Source organism: Pseudoliparis swirei, chromosome 24 (assembly GCF_029220125.1).
Source record: "Pseudoliparis swirei isolate HS2019 ecotype Mariana Trench chromosome 24, NWPU_hadal_v1, whole genome shotgun sequence".
Taxonomy (NCBI): Eukaryota; Metazoa; Chordata; class Actinopteri; order Perciformes; family Liparidae; genus Pseudoliparis; species Pseudoliparis swirei.
The window spans coordinates 17,621,299-17,641,616 of NC_079411.1; the positions used below are offsets into that span (position 1 = coordinate 17,621,299).

The window sequence follows — 20,318 nt, forward strand, 5'->3', positions numbered from 1 at the left end:
CACACACAAAAGAAGAAGAAAATACCTTACATTTAACACATGGTCTGTAAAATGTTACCTCCCCTCTGACATTACACAGAACAGTCAGCCATTTTGTTGTTGACTCACTTTTGGAACTTGTAGTTCTGCAGGAGGCCAACAGAGGGCGAATTACACTGATGTTCTAAGCATAAGCTTGCAGATGTTCCTGTCCTCAAGGATCACCTCTGTGCTCTCACACGCACACCGGCTAAATGCTCTATTAGAAGAGAGAGCCTTCTTGTCCTCTGCATGTGTGTTTAAAGCAAGTTGGGCTGCACTGTAACGCGTTGCCTCTGCATTGACGCTGACTTAGAGAATGAATTTACATTCATCAATAAGAGCTCTGTGTGTTTTGGGCACACTGTACGCAGCCCACAAAGCAAGGCAGTAAACGACGAGGAACAAACATGTGAACGCAGGCGGTCACAATTGTTGAAGGAGAATTCTCACATGCGTTTCCCTTGAAAAAAGGGGGGTGTTCATTGTTAATTCTAATACTTGTAAAGACAAATTCCCATATACACAGTTCAGTCCTTGTTTTCGTAAGTTAAAGCTCACGTGGAGCTCATCCTCCGTGCTCCGCGTAAGGAAAGGCGATAAGTGAAGAATCAGGAGAACCGACACGTGAACAAAGTCAACACGAAGAATGAGCCAAAAGGTCACAGATGAGCCACAGACGGGCCTTTTTCTCAGCTCTCGATTTTTTTGCGTCCTCGACCCTCAATCTACCGACTTGGTGACCTAGACATCAGACCCTGCGATCAATCTTGGAAGAACTTCCCAATTCCGAAAATGCATCGCAAGGATCGAGGAGGTTTGCCAGAGGAAACGCAGGTATATCCTTTGTGGAAGTGTTTTTTCTTTGGCACCAGTGAAATAAAAAAACCCAGGCGTGACACACAGCTGGAATATTATCAAACCGTGGCAGGACTCCACAAATGGAACCATTCCTTTCAGTTGCAGCAGTTACTTAAGATGATCAAACCTTTTCTCGCGCCGCGCCTTGTTTTATCTTGAATGGAGGCTACATCCAAAGCAACTACTTTTATCGACCTGACGCGTCCAAAACGCTGCCAACGGCAAATTCATTATGTTGTCGGCAACATTCTCTTGCGTTCGGCACTAATGTGTTGCATTTCATGTCATCGTGAGAAACAGGACTTGGTTTGTTTGTATAGGATGTTGGGGACTCAATCATATATGTGTGTATGTATATATGTATGTGTGTATGTATATGTATATATATATATTATACACACACAAACACATGTCTTTATTTGTACAGTACTTTTCATCCCAACATGTGTTGCACTTTACACAATAAAATCGATAAAGGCAATAATATATTTGTGTGTGTTGTATAAAAATGAATGACATCCGTATTTTAATCAAATGTGAATATATATGTATGTTGTCGTAAACACTGTTGCGCTGCTCGTGAGATCAAATGCAGCGGTTTAATAAAACACAGGACAGCTAGCGCAACTGAGTCAAGCGACATATTCAACTGATGCATTAAAAACGTCTCCATGGCAACAGTGTCTCTCAAGCGTTAAGCGCCTGTTGCCTCAAACTCCCCTTTCTCCCTCGCTTCTCTTCCTCGCCTGCTCCATTCGCATAGACCCCCGGGAATAGGAGAGGAGGTGAGGAAAAGGAATCGAGGATGTAGAAACGGGGAAGGACTTCGGTGCGTTCAGACTCGGTTCCCCATCCGGGCAGCGGAGCATGCAAGAGTAAAAAAATAACAATTGGGGAATAACTTGGAAGAGAAATCACTGGATGCTGTCGGACTCGTTTCAAGCGGGGTCAAACGAGAGCACAGCACAGTTCCACTACAAGCATCCGTTACAGTATATTCCTGTTCAGCAACTTACATTTATATTTATTTTTAAAAAGAAAGACAAATATATATAGATGTACAGTAGAGTGTCATTAAACTGTTGTTTACAGTTCATTAGCTCAACGGCCTGTTGGAAGAAACCGTGTCTGGTTGTTTTTGCTCTGTGGCGCCTGCTAGAGGTGAGAAGCTGAAACAGGTTGTGTCCTGGGTGAGAGAGCCTGCTGGTTTGGGTCCTTAAGATGGACGTCAGGCCGGCGCGGATGATTTCTCCCTGTATTCAAGTTGTGACCGTCAGTTTCAGTCTGGTCCTGTTCCGTTTGGTGGCTGATCCAAAACCACTCACTGAGGCAGGATGAACTCCCTGAGCTGGTCCAGAAAGACTAGACGCATGAAGAGCGTTCACCTGAAGGTTTTTCTTTCCACCCCACAGCTGGTCAACCTCCCGTTGGTTTGCCGACTCATCGCCGTCCCGGTCGAGGGCGATTAACCTTTTGGCTGTCTTCTGCAAATGTCCTAAGTTTAATTAACAGACGGGTCTCCTGAGGTGCAGTAGGGGGTGTAGAGGGAGAAGAGCAGTGGGGAGAGCACACATCCCTGAGGGACACCAGCACTGGATGTGATTTTTTTTTCCCCTTCTTTTTCTCCACTGAGCCACAACAACAGGTGGGGCGTGGCACAGTGAGCTGGGTTAGTTTGGATCCGAGGATGTCTGGGACGATGGTGTTGAACGGCGGGCTGAAGTCCACAAATAGAATCTTCCTATGGGAAGTTACATGAGGGGATCCTCCCACGCCGATCGGCCGCCCCGGAATCCGCCCAGCAGGGCATGGATTCATAACCCAAGATGAAATGGGTGAATCATTACAAAAAACGGAATAACCGTTTTTAACCCCATAATCTTGTTTTCATAATCCTTGGAGGCCAACATTGTAATCAAGAAATATAATTGGTTTATTCAACCGGTCCCTGTGATGTCCTTCAGGTGTGACCACACACCAGACTCTCAAAGGATGCCATGACCACAGACGTCAGGGCGATCGGCCTGTACTCGTTCATCCTTGATGGAGGGGTTTCTTTGGGACCAGGGGTGATTGTGGAGCGTTTGAAGCAGTGGGGGGAGGGGGGAGGCGGGGCTTCAAGATGAGTGGCCAGCTGGTCGGTACAGATTTCAATGCAGCAGGAGGGGGAGGCGCCAGAAAATACTGGTGCCATCCTGATGTGTGAAAGAGCTGAGACACACACACACACACACACACACACACACACACACAAACCCTTTCTCAGGGGGGGGGGGGGGGTGGCAGTTGTTTTATGTGGGAGCGGGGGAAGGGGTGTGAATGTGGATTGTTGTTCTAACCTGGCCAGTTGTTGATTCTCCACGGTGAGAGTTGATGTCCCTGCAGGCCGCCCCACGCTTCCAACATATCGTCACAGTAGGTATTTTTGTTTTGGCGACTGTGTGTCAGTGGTTAGCAAATCCGTCTTTCAATCAGGGGGTTGGCGGTTCAATCCCCTCCCTAGTCAATGTGACCTTGAGCAAGACACTTAACCCTGAATTGCTCCCTGTAGCTGTGTCTACGGTGTAAGCGTCAGCTAATTTAAATGTAGTGGAAAACACTAAAACTTACTTTGATATTCTGTGTATGAAGACTAGAGCTCCATAGAGAATTCAGCTGGAATGGGAATTAACAAACAATAAATAAAGGCCCAGATATCCCTGGTCTAGTGACACCTAGAGGCAGCGAGGGGCATTTATGAGTGACGTTCTGTAGCAGCACGGTGACGGGAGATCACAAACCTCTGACAGACGATTCAAGGCATTTTTAGCATTGAGATGCTGCCCAACTGCTTCTACATTTTAAGAATTAGCTTGTACTTGTACAATAAGTAATATTAGTTTGTACTCGTCCAGAAGAAGTTAAAACACCCACTCTCCAAGTTTCCTGTATCAGGTTCAAATGCATGTATGTTTGTCTTGTAGGAGTGGGGTTCAACAGAAAAGATAATTAGGTGATTCAAATAATAAAAGGGGTGTGTCCCCCTTGGATCGTGAACATGCTCGGGGCTACTGTCATGGCAGTTTGCATTGAGATACTATATGTGCTCCCGCTTGCTCAAAGCAAGGAACAGGCAAGAGTTAAAACCAGGTGGGCAGTCGAGGCGGAAAAACCTGTTCATAATATTTTAGTTATTGTGGATATTTTACGTTTTTTTATTGCTTATTTCTAATACTTGTTTATTATGTCTCTTGTTTGCACTTTACTTTCTGCTGCAGTAAATCCATAACTTACCCAGCTGCAGGGCTAATAAAGAATTATCTTATTTTATCTTAGCAAATCACGAATCATGCGGGCAGAACGAAGGATGGGAAGCGAGTCCAGGTAGAAAGTAAACAACTTGGCAGGGAATGAATGGAAACAGAACGGGTTAATGCACCACGAGGCCCACATGTTCGTGATTTGAAAACGGGACGGTGAGAAACGGGGCAGGGATACATAATCCAAGCCTAACACGTCTGAGATTTTCCATTTATTTGACACCTGTCTGTTTATACAAATGCCTTTCATAATGGAATAATGTTTTTTCTTTCTTTCTAAGAACCAATACAGAAGTCTAAAAAAAAAAAAATTTGCAGCACACTGGAGGCCCGAACTGCACAAAAGCAGCAACAGCATCCCCAGAGACACAGTACATTTAATGTAGCACCAGAACATAGTCCATCAAGAGGAAGCAAGAAAACTGTGAATTTTACATTTGCCATATTTTGTGATTATGCTGATACTGGGGAAGGGTAGGATAAGATATGACAAGATAAAAGAGTACTAGTCCGGAAGGAAATCACTCAGAATTGGAGTCGACCTTGGTCGATCATTCAGCAGAGAGAATTTAGGGATTTGAAAGGATATAATCAATCCCGAATTTAACCTCTTTCTCCAAGACTGGTACGTAATCTGTTTATTTTGTTTATCAAATATATTGCCAGCGTGGGCGCTGGGACTGTCTTTCACTCACTTCCCGAAAACAAGCGTGTGACACGCCAGCCAGATAAATGCAGAGGTCAACTTGTATGCTTAACAATTGTAACAAAGTTTGTGTGGCAGTGCTTCGACCTGAAAAGGTTGTTTAACTACTCAGAGCCACCGCATCGGCAACATCATCATCTAAAAAGACACCCGATGAGCTGATTCACTTTGTCCACTTCACTCCAAGCACAAAGCACTTCACAGCAGACCAAGTAAAGGACACGGAGATGTGGAATTTTAAGCAAGATTGTGGCAGGTGATTGCAGAACTTGGAATCGATGGTCGCAAAACAAACGATGTATGGGTCACGACCGGGGTGTGGTGGGGCAGAGACACAGACGCAGAGGAACAGACAGGAGTCAAAGTGAGGTACATACATATATATGAGGGGTTACCACATGTATCGTGCATGAACAATCAGGAAACACACGGGAGGCAGGGGAGTGGCTGAGGGCAGGTGAAGGAACGAACAATCAGGACACACCGGGAAGACACACGCGAAGCAGTGCAGATCTCCAACATGTATGTCCACAAAAATCAGTGCAGTATTGTGTAATTTAATGAATAAATTAGCTAAAACCGCCTCCCGCCAAACCGGTGCTGAAGATTTTTTTAAAATTTAAACTAAATAACCAAGCGTCAATCTGCTCGTTGTGATAGTATAAAAGACAAAACCACCGTGCTGTCTGCCAGCGTAGCAGCAGCTGAGTGTCGGCGATGTACTAAGCAGTGTCCTGGTAGTTCCGTTAGCCGTCAGCGGGAACAGAAAGCAAACAGTGTCTCTGGGCTCAGATTAGCGTTTGAGAGATGTACTCAGCAGAGTGTGTGCTGGTCGTTCTGTCAGCTGTTCGCCAAACACACTGTCCAAAACACTTTATGTGAGCTACCCGTGTCTCTGGGCGCAGAGGAGGTCAGCGATGCCCTCAGCTGTGTTATCGCTCGTGTTAATATAAATCTTAAATATGGAAGGTTCTGATGTGTTCGTCAAGGTCTCTCATGTTCAGAATAACATCACGTAGCAGCTGGGATATGTGTCTGATAATAAATGTTATGTCTGCGTCTCAAGTTCAGCTACGCGCCTCACACAACACTCACGCATGTTATCGGTATTGTTACATGAGAGGGACTCGTACCGTGGGACGGCCCCGTCCTGTGAGAAGGGGTGAGGAGATGGAATTAGGATGACGTGATATGAACCGGACGATATCTGTGTATTAGAGGGCCGCACTTTGCTGGAGTTCTTTTTCGCTATCAACCTGTGTGTGTTGTCGGAGAGACTTCCTGTGATTGCAACCACAGCGAGAGCTCGTACTTTGCTTGTGATCAGAGAATTAATTTACCAGAATGAGAGAAGTTGTTGGCTGAATTCTTCTGAAGGCTCGACCAGGCATCACATTTTGACGCACGCTTTTACTAGCGGCCCCTACTGGCCAGTTAAGAGTATGCAGTTAGCTGCAGCAGTACGTAAGATTAGCCGTGGACGTGCACTGACACATGCGAGTGACTGCAAGATTCTCCTGGCGGACAATAAAAATACTCCAAATATTAATTCAAGCACACAGCCATTAAATACATATTCATGCTATAGTTCATCGCGCATTGAGACAATAATAAAAACAGCTTTTTCCAAGAAAAAAAAAACCATGGGAATGTGATTTTATTACATAAAGAATAAATTACAATAATAGGACATTAATGTACAAATAACTCAATATAACACTGAAAACGAGATCTCAATGTGTCACGACAACTTTGAGAAAAGTGGTTATCAACTAAATGTACATTGTGAAGTTCTACCGGTTCAAAGGGGTGAGTGATAGCGGGCTGTCAGTTCAGTTACAGGGAGTTAAGACAGCAGCGATTTCACCTCACGAGCAATTCAATGTACACATGACACATTTAGAAGGAGCGGATCAGCTGAAGTCGCAGCGATGTGTGAACCGATCGTCTGTGAGCGATCAGGCAGTACGGACACAAGCATGCACACAACAACAGCACTTCCACATCTCTGCTTCACACCTTTGACTGCACTAAAATCACAGACGACTATTGGCAACGTGTTGCAGACGAATCACATTTCATCGATCGAACTCGCACAAATGTGTGTGACTGTATAAACATGACGACTCAACCCAAAACAAAGAAAGATTGCTAGATGGATAGATTGAACTACTCGTAGTTTTGGCATATTCACGCTGTGCTGCAGACACACAGAGCAGCGTGACTGTTGACCTCTGGAGGAGCTCTCGATAAATACCAATTCAACTTAGTTCATCGAGTTGCTTTGAGTGCATCCCACTGGGGTAATATACTTAAAGTTTCTTGTAAACCTGGTCTGGAGAGATGTTCTCACTGACCGCTGTGGAGGACCCAAACTCTGTCAACGTCATCAGGAAATAACACTCAACTGTGTATCAACTACCTAAAATAATCTGAGCGGTCGGAGTGTCTGAGGAAGTCCCTGCTCATACGTGTCAGAGTGCTGCCCCCGAGTGGCGAACATCAGGAACTATCTTTTTAAATGCCATCAACAAAAATACTGGTCACGTTAGATTTCTGTATTGTTCACACAAACAAATGATATCTTTGCAGAAGTCATCAAACAAGTTGAATGTGTTTCTAACCACCGGCACCGTGTGCTTGGTGGGAGTTATTTTGGGTAAGAAAATATTATTTTCCTGAGTGGCTAATGGGGAGGGTGACGAAAAATGCATCAAATCTACCAAGAAAAAAACAAAACACGAGGGTAGTGTTTATTTTTGCTGACATGCTGCAGGCCTTTAGATTACCGTGAACATGTGGGGTGGGCGGCAGGGGCATGTTGTCAATCAAAGAAAACATGTAGATATTAAAACCACTGATATGTGTTATAATTATCCTCCAGGGAGCAAACGCGGCTAATGCATGTGATCACGAGCATTAGAGCATTTATTTTCCTCTGTACCTACTGTGGTGGAATTCTTTAATTACACACACACACACACACACACACCCTTACACATACACACACGGATGCCCACATAGTTGCATTTCATATGTGAATGATGTTGCAGTTTTCTCTCATGCAGGCAGGTAAAACTACACAAACTATTTTTAAATGGTAAAAATCAAACGTAAACAGGTCGGGGAACTGTTCATTGGCTTTCTTTGTGAGGGGTGAATATCTAAACAGACGGCGCAGGGGAAGCCGCCGGGATTCTTCCCTGATATCAGCTGTTTTAAATCAACAATGTGTAGCTGTCTCGAGCTGTGCAGGATTTATGATTGTAACCATTTCTGCAAATTAATTCAGGCATCCGCTGCTTCACAACACTCAAACTTAAACCGTGCCTCTGATACACAAAGTAACGTGGCGCTTTCTAATCCGACACTAACCGTCAGGCGATGCATGACAAGGCATTGGCAGCTGATTAAGTGTTAGTTTTGTAATGGCACTCAGCCTGTTTAATTCAATTCAGTTTATTTGTATAGCCCAATTTCACAAATTACAAATTTGTCTCGGAGTGCTTTACAATCTGTACACATAGACATCCCTGCCCCAAAACCTCACATCGGACCAGGAAAAACTCCCAAATAACCCTTCAGGGGGAAAAAAAGGGAAGAAACCTGGAGGAGAGCAACAGAGGAGGATCCCTCTCCTAGGATGGACAGATGCAATAGATGTAATGTGTACAGAAGGACAGATTTAGAGTTAAAATACATTGCTCTTTCCAAATACTCATCGGAATGACTTTGAAATTGAACCAGAGGGGTTTGATGTGTGTGTGGGGACCAACGTGTCGACGATGGGAGGAGTTAGGGATCAGGAGGAGAAAAAAAAAAATCACATGTTTGAATGACACCGATTTTTACAGAATGAAACGTTTTTTTCGAGCATGCATCAATGCCGCAGTGACAATGATTACAATATTCTGTAGATTCCTCTATCAGCTTGATTGTTTTTATTCTCACGCTGACTGAGCTGACTACAGGTTGCTTTCTTGGGTGCCGTGGGAGGATATGGGGTGGAGACCGCCGTTCTCGTTCAGTCTCTTGGCACGATAGGTTTCATAGTGAATGTTGTGAGTGACCTCCTTCAAATCCTGGAGGTGAGACCTGAGAGGGGGAGGCACAGGAGCACAGATATATCGATATATATTTATATAATCTATTTGACAAGGAAGCAACAGCATTTTTACCAGGACTGGAACCAGCAGGCAATCCCAACCAATGGGATGCCACAGAGTCCAATGCAAATTATACACAATATATATACCATTCAAAATGCTGAGCCTATTATGTTTACTCTCGCACCATTATTTAGTGTGCCGCCAGAAATTATTAGTTGATTAATAGAGTAGTCGATCATCAGAAAAGTAATCAGCAACTATTTTGATAATTGGTTCTAGCCCTCAAATGTGAATATTTTATGGTTTTCTCAGCTTTCTGTGGAAGTGAATATCAATAAATTATAATAATATTACATTTTTAGGATTTTTCACTATTTCCTGATATTTTACATACTGAAAATGATTATGGAATACATCAAGAAGATAATCAGCAGTTTATTCCATAATGACAATATTATTAGTCCTGTTATTGTTACTCACAATTTGTTTGTTAAAATACTACGACACGGAAAAAAGTGACCTAATATGGCATATACCATCATCTCTTATCGCTCCTTAAAGATGCTATGTGTAAAGCCCTTTTACCTGATAAGGAAGTCTCTCAGCAGAGAAAACTCACAATGGTTTGGATTTTCAACTGAAAGGAGAAAAAAGGAAATTGAACAGAATCAGATGTCATACCTCGTCTTTTACCCGACACCATCAATATTAGCTGCGTTTAGTACGATTACAAAACCGCCCTCATTCAGAAAGGCCATGTGACTCACCTTCTACCACGCCCCACGCCGTCCTCCTCCCCAGAACACATTTGCCGTTCACTTGATATTCTTTGTCGCTGCCCACCACAGCGAAGGGTATCGCCTCCTGTGGACGGAGACATTTCAACACGGCTCAGTGCGGCGGAGAGTTTATCAGATGAAGCAACAAATACACAACAAATACACAACATGCCCCAGTGCCCTGACCTACTGTGTGGAGGAGGGAGGAGAGACTCAACTAGGGCTGCTACTAACGATTATTTTAATAATCGATTCATCTGTTGGATATTTTCAAAACAAGGTTCGTACGGTCATGGAAAACCTGGAAAAGTCGTGGAATTTTATAATGGTTATTTCCAGGCCTGGAAAAGTTATTGAAAAATATAAAATCCCCAAAGTTTTGGAAAGATAATGCAAATTTGTTATATTCATATGTTCATTTACGCTGTGTAAATACTGTATGCTTTGGAATTCTCATTGTTAGTTTAAATACTACTTCTCACTTTTTGATGTATACACCGAGAAATCCATTAGTCGGCATGAGTATGAACCATGCCATAATAATCGTGCGACACAACGAATCCATAATGAAATTCGATTTTATTGATTCTTTGTTGCAGCCCTAGACTCTACGCATTAAACGTGTGAAATAATGAACACAACCGCTTACTCTGATCTTGTCATTGTCGCTCTTGTCCTCCATGTCCTCATCGAACTCCTTCTGTGGGTAGAACTCAATCCCGGCCGTCTCCAGATCCTTCCTTACCTACAACACAAGCCAGACAGTGTAGTCGACAAACTGGAGAGGCTATTCATAAATAGTCCAATCCATATTTGGATCGCTTATATTTTGTGGCCAGTGGGGGATGCAGAAACAAGCAAATACAAACAACATTGACAAACTGTCGCCTTATAATTCGGATAGAACGAAGTTGATCGCAACCGGCTGCATGTTTACACATCGACCGTGAGCTCTTCAGCTGCCGAATGCTCCACTGTGGTCACCAGCTGGTCGCTAACTGTGTGTGTCTGCTGGTTTGGTTCTGAGGAGGTGGTGCTGCCTGCTGTGAGAGTCTTCTAATTTAACCCCCCAAAACTGCAGGAGGTAATACTAAAACAGTTAAAAGATGCTCAAATGCTACGAAGAAAATGGTGGAAGTGCAGAGTTGGTGGTGATTCTTTGACATTTTGTCCGTCACCATCTTTTAAAAAACCCCCGAAGTAACACGAGAGGGTGGAGCTAAGTGGAACTGAACGCTAAACAAGATGTTTGTAGGTGATCAGCGTGTTACAATTAACTTTCATGAACTGAAAACTGTGGACGAGTTAAAGCTTTAGGACAAAAGAATGAACGGCTCACCTTGTAGCCCCGCCCTAAAGCACAGACATGTGGTCTGTTTGACTCTAAATGGAACATCAGTTAGTAAATTAACTTCATGCTGTATGGAAGAAGACTTCAAACTAGAGATTGAGACCATAAACTCATGTTTACAATGTTTACTGAGGGAATAAATCAAGTGAGAAGTAGAGGCATTTTCTATAGACTTCTATACAACCAGACTTCTTTTTGCAAACAGAGGAGTCGCCCCCTGATGGCCATGAGAGAGAACACTCTTCCTTATTGGATTTAATACTCAGAGCCGCAGGAGGCTGCCCGGTCTCCACTTTCTCTCAATTTAGGGTGATGTCATATCGCCCATCTTTATATACAGTCTGTAGTTTGTCACTATGAGCTTCACCTTTCAGTTATTTCATCTGTTGTTATTATTAAAGTATGGACCAGAGCAGCTTTAAATACCAAAACATATTGTAAAATACATGTGTCCATAGAGGACAAACAATAAAAAAATGCTAAATAACTCAAGCGTATCTTTAGCATTTCTGGCTAACTACAGGCATTGATTTTTACATATAAATGAATCGTGTTATAATCATAACTTTGGCTGATTATGGCTTTTATGTAGGTCCGGGTGATTTATCAGTTCAGACTCACCCTTTGTTTGAACTCCAGCCTCTCCTCGATGGTCATCGTGTCCGACTTCGCGATGACGGGAATAATGTTGACCGAGTGACTCAAGCGCTTCATGAACTCGATGTCGAGCAACCGAAGTCTGGGACAGAGGGCAGAGAAAATAGAGAGAGAGCGGGCGAGTGAGTGAGTACATTTAGGGGCTGTGATTGTCCCAGAGGACTGGACAGTGAAAAGAGAGATTTACAGAGGCACAGAGATTTAACAGTAATATGTCATGTTTCATACTTCTTCCGCAGCTCACTGCCTTGCAGCAGTCACAACAGACGTACAGTATGGATGCTATTTGAAAAAGTTTTTGTCCCAGTTCTTTTTTTAATTCGTTCATGCCTGCACACAAAAGCATCCTGTCGGTGTCAATTCCAGCAGCGAAGAAGGACGACCGTAACACAGAGAGCCGTGACGCGGGCGTCAGCAGCCGCTAATTGAGAGGCGCTCAGAGGCGAGAGAGTCGCCTGCAGCACACAGTCGGCCGCTCTCGAGTTCAGGCGTTGCTCCTCGCGAGTGAAACATCAACAAAAAGGTGAACTCACGAGTGTCCAGTCGGGGAGATGAAATATATGCAGCAGTGCACCCTGGTGTCGGGGATGCGCTTCTTCCTGGTGATGTTGACCTCCTCCTTCAGGAACTTCTCGTACTGCTCGTTGATGTACTTGCAAATGGGCTCCCAGCTGCGGGTACGGCCGAGGAGGTGAGAGAGGAGGAGAGAGGAGAAGGAGAAGACTTTTAAGAGAGGGGGGAGGGGCCTGTTCTCTTAGGTCGTTTGGGGTAGGAACCAAGATGCGCTGTCGCATTTTGTGAGGTGACGAGTGAACAATGGAGGCCGGTGAGGAGGGGGCAGCACCGATGACATGTAGGAGTCTTTGATGATGCATGAGGTGGAGAAAAACCCACCAGTTGTTGTTGTTGATTAGGTCTCCAAAGCCCGGGGTATCCACAAGTGTCAGCTTCATCTTCACACCGCCCTCCTCGAGGACTGTAAACACACACACACACACACACAAAGAAACAAATGAACCACAGCTGTTGCTTTGTACGTGTAAACACGATCACTTCTACGCACACGGCGGCTTTACAAAGGAGTCATCTGCTGTGTTCGGCTATTTAGGATTCCTGTCAAACGCCCCAAAAATCGGCGGCGGTCGCGCGGATCCCTGCTTAGCCCCGCCTTCTCCGTTGGAGGAACATCACAACGCGAATGTTTTAGGGAGAGGAACTCCGTAATGAAGAGAACGCATGTCCCGGTTCCCCTCGGTCCACGACACTGTTGGCAAACCACAAATTGAGCCGCGTTTAACTCGGTTGTGTCGGCAGGGGTTCGGTCGCCGTTACCACGGAAACAGCGCTCTCGCTTCGGAGTCCCGTCTGGCGCTTTGTGGTCGCAAACTTTTAAGCTTCAAATGATGCCAATCTTAGCTCTGTGACTTGTGTTGAATAGAGTCTCATCTCTTTGTGAAAGTAGTCTCTGGTGTTTGAGAAAATAAATTAGGGAAGAGGGGGGGGGGGGGGACGGGTTACCCCTACGTGAAAAACCCTTCCTCACAGTTACGGACATCCCTCTGAAGGCCGACCACTGAACTGAGTTAGAAAAATTGTGTAATAGCAGAAATCCTAGACCCAGATTATCACAAAAATCTAGTGAACCATGAACAATCTGTCGTCTGTCCGTCCAGATTTCAAGCCAATCTTTGTTCATTAACTTTCCGACATGATGGAAAACACTTTTTAATGATTTATAGAACAATTATTACTGATTTTTGGGCATTTGCAGCTCAACCCAAATAAATGGCGAACTGACTTGCCAGCTCCCAAACCTTCAGGAACGCGGCCGCAGATCGTAAATGTCTGCTGCCGTTGAGCGCCGGGCTCGCCGCGGCTGCGTCACTCACCGTGGGACACGGCTTTGATCTCGACAGTTTTGGGGATCTTCTCATCGCGGGACCACCCTGCACTCCTCCGGCTCACCTGGGACTTGAACAGGGTGTTCACCAGAGTTGACTTTCCGAGGCCGCTGTTACCTGAAACGAGAGGGGAGATGGGGGGGGGGGGTGAACACTCCCGTAAAACTGTTCTCTTCCCAGCTCCCCACCGACAGTCTGGGACTTACCGACTACCATGATGTTGAAGTCAAAGCCCGTCTTCATGGTCTTCTTCCTCATCTGTTCGATGATGGTGTCAATACCAATATAGCCCATCAGAATGGATCCACCGGCGGACCTGTTGGAGCCTGCATGGGCTTGACCCCCGTTGTGTGCTGCGGCGAGACCCCCGACGTGGCCCACAGTGTGGCTGGCCACGTGACTCCCGATGGCGACCGGAATGGCACTTGGAGGCAGAGATGAAGCTCCTCCTCCTCCAAAGCCCTGGGGCGGGAAGGGGCTGGAAGGGGAAGGAGCCCCCACATTTGGGGGCTTGGTGGGGACGGCCGGTTTGGGTCTCACCTCTGGGGGAACTTGGTCTGACATGTCTGCAGAAGAGAAAGGAGAGGGAGGTCATACGAAAGGAGTTCTCACCGACAGGAAACACCACCACGTGAGGAAGTAGGCCAGTGGAGCGGGCCGAGGCCGCTCCTCCTTTTGACTCGTTCTACTTTGAAAGAAATGGGTCGCGGAAGTCTTCAAGGGATAGTTCATCCAAACGACCAATGTACATGTATGATGTACCTCCAGTGTATCAGTCAGTGTGTAGGTTGGCTACAATTTCAGTTCAGGAATGCAAGAGATGCGTTTGAAGTTGTTGAATAAACAGTCAACGACAGTGTTACAAGTGTTGTCTACCAGAGACCACTGATACGGTTATTCTAAGATACATTCCAACATGACAAAACATCCCTATATCCGAAATGTGGAGTGTTTTAGTAACAAAATGAATGCCTCAATGATCCCTGAGTTTATGTATCTTCTTAAAACTGTGAGCTCTATAGCTGCAACAGTTAGAGGATGTATCAATTAGTCGATGGACAGAAAATGCATCAATATTCACAACGCTTTTGGTGTGAACGCAGCATTAGTCCACTGTGATGGTTTGTTCACACCAAAACAATTCATCTAAGGATGTTGCAATGGACTCTGGCACTCTGACTAACCAAGAAAATATATATGACAATATAACTAGTTAGTTGCAGCCCTGGTGACTCGTTGCATCACACAGCGGCAGCATCACGCATCACAGGAGTTGCTGTATCGCGTTGACACCGCCATGTTGCTTATGAGCTGATCTGGTAAAGGGAAGCAAACTTAGGGCTGCAACAACGAATCGATAAAATCGATAAAAATCGATTATTAACATAGTTGGCAACGAATTTCATTATCGATTCGTTGTGTCGCGCGATTATTACGGCGCTCAATAAGTCACGGAGTATAAACAAAGTTGAGTTGAGCGCAGAGCGGCGCAGGAGAAACCAGAGCGGAGGGAGAGGACAGAACGCTGCGTTGTGAGAGCCAATCAGCGCTGAGCTGCTCCTCTGTTGATTAATCTAATTGGCTGCTGCTGCTCTCGTGGCGCTGGATGCGGAAGTCATTCACGTAGTCGGAGTGACATTCACGGAGCTGAGTGCGCCTACGGGTGACGTTATGAACCCAGACACCAGGGCGCTACATGTCACGACGTGTGGCATTTCCACAAGAGTATAACGTAGAAAACGTGGTTATTTATTCCGTGGCGGATAGCGGAAAATATTTTTCCACGGAGAAAGGCAACGGAGATAAGCCACGACGCCACACGCTGTGTGCGCTGCGCGTGCAGACAACATTTAACGGAGCGGAGCAGCGCGTGAGCTCTGATCGTGCGCTCTTTTAATGAAGTATCGATACTAAAAATATGCTAAATCACATCGTTTTTAACGTACGGGTACTTTGTTAGTATCGCTACACCGTGCAGCGTGACAGCAGCAGATGTAGCGGACTAACATTCAAGCTAACCTAACTTCCCAAACGCTGTGGACATCTGAACGCTGATTGGCCGAGACGCGACACGTCCATCAAAGATGTTCTATTGCGAAGAAGAGCACCCCTTCACATTTTTTCCGCGTCTCACTGCAATCTCAACGGCAGCGAGCCAGGTGAAAAAAATAATAAATCGGAACGCGTCTCTGATATTGTTCAGGGGGCCACATGGGGACCACTGCTCAGGAGAGGAAAGCTGTCAGTCTGTTTGTGACGGGTTCATCACCATGGTGACCAGTGAACAGGTTCATCCACATGCTGACCAGTGGGTCTCCAGGACCTTTCCATGACTTTAAACCAAATGTCTATGATTAAACATGTTGTGAAAACTCTGTCTATACGTGACAAAGTGAGAAGATGTAGTATTTAAACTAACAATGAGAATTCCAAAGCATACCGTATATATACTGTGTAAATAAAAATTTGAATGAAACAAATTTGCATTACTTTTCCAAATATTTTGGGATTTTATTTTTTTCAATTACTTTTCTAGGCCTGCTAATAGCCATTTAAAAATTCCATGACTTTTCCAGGTTTTCCATGACCGTACGAACCCTATTTTGAATAAAGGGTTGACAATTAAAGTTTTTTTATCCGATTAATCGATAAAATAATCAACCGATTAATCGATTATCAAAATAATCGTTAGTTGCAGCCCTACAAACAGTGCAGGCAGATGGTAACGTTAACAGGCACGAGCCCCCCCCCCCCCCCAAGTGTGTCCACATGGGTCAGCCTGCTGCCATGCCTTTAGGTCAGTGCATCTGGAACGATACGGGTCAGAGGGGCATCCATCACCTACTGTGACCTCACACGCGGATATGAGCTGTCCAGATGATGTGGGTCAGCATCACGCTGCGGGCGGATTGCATTTACGACATGACACGTGGAAAACCTCACGGAAAACCCGTTATTTATTTGTGCTCTGGGTGGCGGCGCTAATCACCGCGAAGGGCCACACACACGCACACGCACACACACACGCACACACCGTGTTTAACGCTGCCTGCGCCTTTTTCTCATACGACCCGCGAGGTTATAGCTCCATCCCCGCCCGTCGCCCCCCATTGTCCCCGCTGGGTAACGACGTTAACGGCTAACGGCAGCTGCGCGTTAGCTGCTAGCTAAGCGGTCGGCTCGGCGGCGCCGATTGTCGGATGTAACGGGCGCGTCGCACTCACCGATTCCCGGTCAGTTGTTGCCGTGAGTCTGCTTTCGGCTGAGCGGCGGATCAAAATGTCGCTCTCGGTCCAAAGAGCGAACTACGTGCATCCAAAACAGAGCGGCGACGAGATGAGCGGCGGTCATGTGATCAGTTTGGGTACCTCTCCTTCCCTCCGGCCGCGAGCCCCCCCCTCTCTCCCTCCTATTCCGTTACCGTGGCGACAAGAGGAGAGGGAGTGGGGAGATGCAGCGCGCACGCGCAGTAGGATTTCACCTCAAAGGGACTTTGTTTTTGGTACAGCTTCTTCTATCAGTGGTGCAGACTATTTTTAGGGGATCATTTTGGAATAAATTATAATTAGACTAATTTACGGAGTGAAATACGAGGGAGAAAGAAGTATTCAGATAATGTTAAAGTGACAGTTCAGTCCAAATATATATATATATATATATATATATATATATATATTATTAAGTTTAAAAGTAAAATGAAAAAGTAAGTAGAATAAAATTGAAATACCAAAGCAAATTAAACTGTGCGTAGATATGACCAGCGGTGAGACCAATCAGATTAATGAAGAATCTCAACAGCAATGGTTCCCTCTGCGACAGAAACTGGAGTTTATTTCTCCTGACTTTTTTTTGCAGCTTTTAAATGTGAATATATCAAAAGATCCACCTCCATGACAACTACTGAAACGCTATCCACCAATGAAGTCTGTGTGATACAGTTGACGGCTAAAAAGGAGCTTGTGAGTGGATCCAGAGCTATTATGTGCACTGATAAGGACTTACGTCTTGAATCCCCCTGCTATCCTGTTGGATCCCCCACACACACACACACCCTTGGACATAAAGTTATCGAACTCTACAAAGATTAAACCACAAACGCTGAGAGAGTCCCTGTCTGTCATGTGACCTTTGAGGGATTTGTTGACTGTTCAGTGAAAGTCTTCCAAGTGTTGGATACTCACCCACGTACACCGATCCAGGGTAATACATGGTGACGTAGTAAGGGTCCTCTGGGTCCTCCATGATAAGTGCTCTGCCTGCTGGAGGATAGCTCGGTCGGTGTAGGAGAGGGGAGGCTCCTGTTGTTGTCTCTCCTGGTCTCTGGCTCACTCTGTGCCGTGGCTGCGATTGCAGGCCACAGAGCCCCTTTGAACTGATGCCAACACTGTTTGTGTTGAATGGGCAGTATCCCTCTGGGGGATATTCCAGTAGCTTGACCCCGTGATGGTCAGATGGTGCAGAAAGATCTGTTTGAATGAGTGCTGTGTCACAGAAACTCACCTCTCGGTGGCTTTTGTGTTGTTTGGGATCGGACGGATGATTGTTGTGTGAGGTGACATCGGTTCTTGAAAGGGCTGTTTTTGACGTGGCATACTCATCAGAAGCGGCTCGGGGGGCCTCCTGTGTCCGAGGGGCCAACAGGCGTGTCTTAAATCGATTGAATCTGTCCGCACACTGAAGAGACTCTGTCTCACGATCGATGTCTCTTGACTGGCAGCTGTAATCCTTTGAGACACAGTCGGACTGACTCGCGGGGAACGGAGCCTTCGACCAGAGTCTGTGTGTCGGAGGAGCCAACGCGTCTCGACACACACTGGTTTGTTGGGGCAGTTTAGATGGATTCCCCAGAGTCGTCCGCGTGTAGCTTTCCTCGTTGGGTCTCCTGAGAATAGACAGAAACCCTGCATCTGCTTTGTCGTCCTCGTTGAGGTCAAAACGTCTTCTCCTGCTCTCGACATCGGGCGACGGGTTTGTTCTGGGAGTCGTTGGTGAAGCTGCACTTCCCTGAGAAGACATTAGTTCACACGGGTGTTCACTGGAAGAGAGAGTCCTCCTCTGGGGGAAGTCGATACGTTTCCTGGGAAGGTTCAGGCTCGAGCGAGTAGCCGGTACATCGAACAGCGACTGAGACTCCCCCCAAACAACATGAGCACCGCCCTCATGCTCTGAGGGGGATGTTTGTGTACCTGTCGCTCCTCTTGGCAGAAATTCCTGCTGCTGTTTGTAGTTTGACTCGGGTTCACGGATGGAAGGTATGTTTATTTCCCCAGGCGCAGGCTTTGGTTTATCTTTTGGAATATGCGATAAGCAGGAGTTCTGAGACGGGGCTGCTTGTCTGCGGAGCTCAGAGTCAGTCTGGTGTCGAGACACGGGAGAAGCCCTCCTCGACGCCGGGTGAGCAAAGTCCACGAAAGCTTCTTGGTCCAGTGTGTCCCGCTTGGCCTCGTCTGAGGAGCTCTGTTTGACGGACCCGGGCTCAACTTTAGCGTTCGATATGGCAATGGATCGAGCTTGTCTCTCTTTGGCGACAGGAGAAGGATTCTTGCCTCCTCGGCCATCCAGACCCGTCCCGTGGGACGGCGGAGAGGGACTCAGTCTGGGCGTGGGGACGGTCAGAGTTGGAGACACGCACGGCTTCGGCGAGTGCATGGCCGGAGGAGGATCGCTGAACTGTGAGGCGGGGAGACGGAGAAAGTCCCTTGGCTTCGGCTTTTTAAGAGTGGGAGAGGAATTTGTCTTTGGAGGGGGACAAACGGAGACACTGGGCTTTGTGGAGAGAGCGGGAGAGCTGTGTGTTCTGGGTTTGGTTCTCGGGAGCGTTGAGGCTCTCTCTCCGTGGGTTCCCCGTGTACTTGGTTTACTCCAAGTGGGCTGACTGGATGTCTTGGAGGGACAAATTGGGAGAAAAGATCTGCAGCCATGAAAAAAAAGTGTCAACTAAATTTATTCAGCACAATACTTACAATATTGACTATATTACATAAACCTGAGAACAGAATAGCTGTTCCGTTCACCTGTCAGCGGTTGGTTTTGTGTTGTGTTGTTCAGCGACGAGCCCCTTCTCGTCAAATGATGGGATCTTGATGGCTTTCTTTTTGATGACAGGAGAAGACAGGGACAGAGGAGGAGACAAGCAGACTGAGGGACGCCTGGAGGATGCTGGTACTTGAGGGATTGAAGTGGCCGGGCGGTCAGAAACACTCATTCTGTTCTGAGTTGTGCAGGAAGAGATGAAAAGGAAGACTGATGCAATAGATGGGAGAGATGAAATGAAGGAAAGTTGGCATTCAGATCCTTTATTTATGTAAAAGAAAATGAATACCACAATGTAGAAGTACATTACAAGCTTTCATAATCGTAGTTCAAAGCAAAGAAATATCTCTATTACACAGCGAAAGTGAAGGTTAACTCATTGTAATTAATATTACAGGCAGATTGTTAATACTAATGCATTCATGTGCAGCTGGTATTTTACTGCTGCAGCTGGTTGAGGCAGAGACAACTTTACCTGCTTTATATACTGTTGGGTAGTTAAAACCAGCAGTGCATCCTATTCTATCAGTGCAAAGTAACGAGCCACCACAGCTGCAAACGGGAGTAGAAAGTGCAGTATTTGCCTATTTGAATAGTCGTAAGA

General features: G+C 45.9%; 1 protein-coding gene across 2 annotated transcripts; it reads right to left on the reverse strand.

The window, feature by feature from the left end:
* Positions 1-6,523: 6,523 nt before the first annotated feature.
* Positions 6,524-17,060, reverse strand: septin3 (septin 3). Of its 2 annotated transcripts, none has more exons than XM_056410411.1 (10): positions 16,906-17,060; positions 13,888-14,247; positions 13,670-13,798; positions 12,675-12,756; positions 12,314-12,451; positions 11,745-11,862; positions 10,422-10,517; positions 9,761-9,857; positions 9,579-9,630; positions 6,524-8,979 (listed from the first exon to the last, which is right to left on the reverse strand). In XM_056410411.1, the coding sequence occupies exons 2-10, from the start codon at positions 14,243-14,245 to the stop codon at positions 8,850-8,852; spliced, it is 1,200 nt and encodes a 399-aa protein (XP_056266386.1). In that variant the 5' UTR covers positions 14,246-14,247; positions 16,906-17,060; the 3' UTR covers positions 6,524-8,849. The 2 variants fall into 2 exon arrangements, with proteins under 2 accessions (XP_056266386.1, XP_056266387.1); XM_056410412.1 differs by lacking the exon at positions 16,906-17,060 and adding an exon at positions 15,628-15,787.
* Between the last annotated feature and the right edge of the window lie 3,258 nt (positions 17,061-20,318).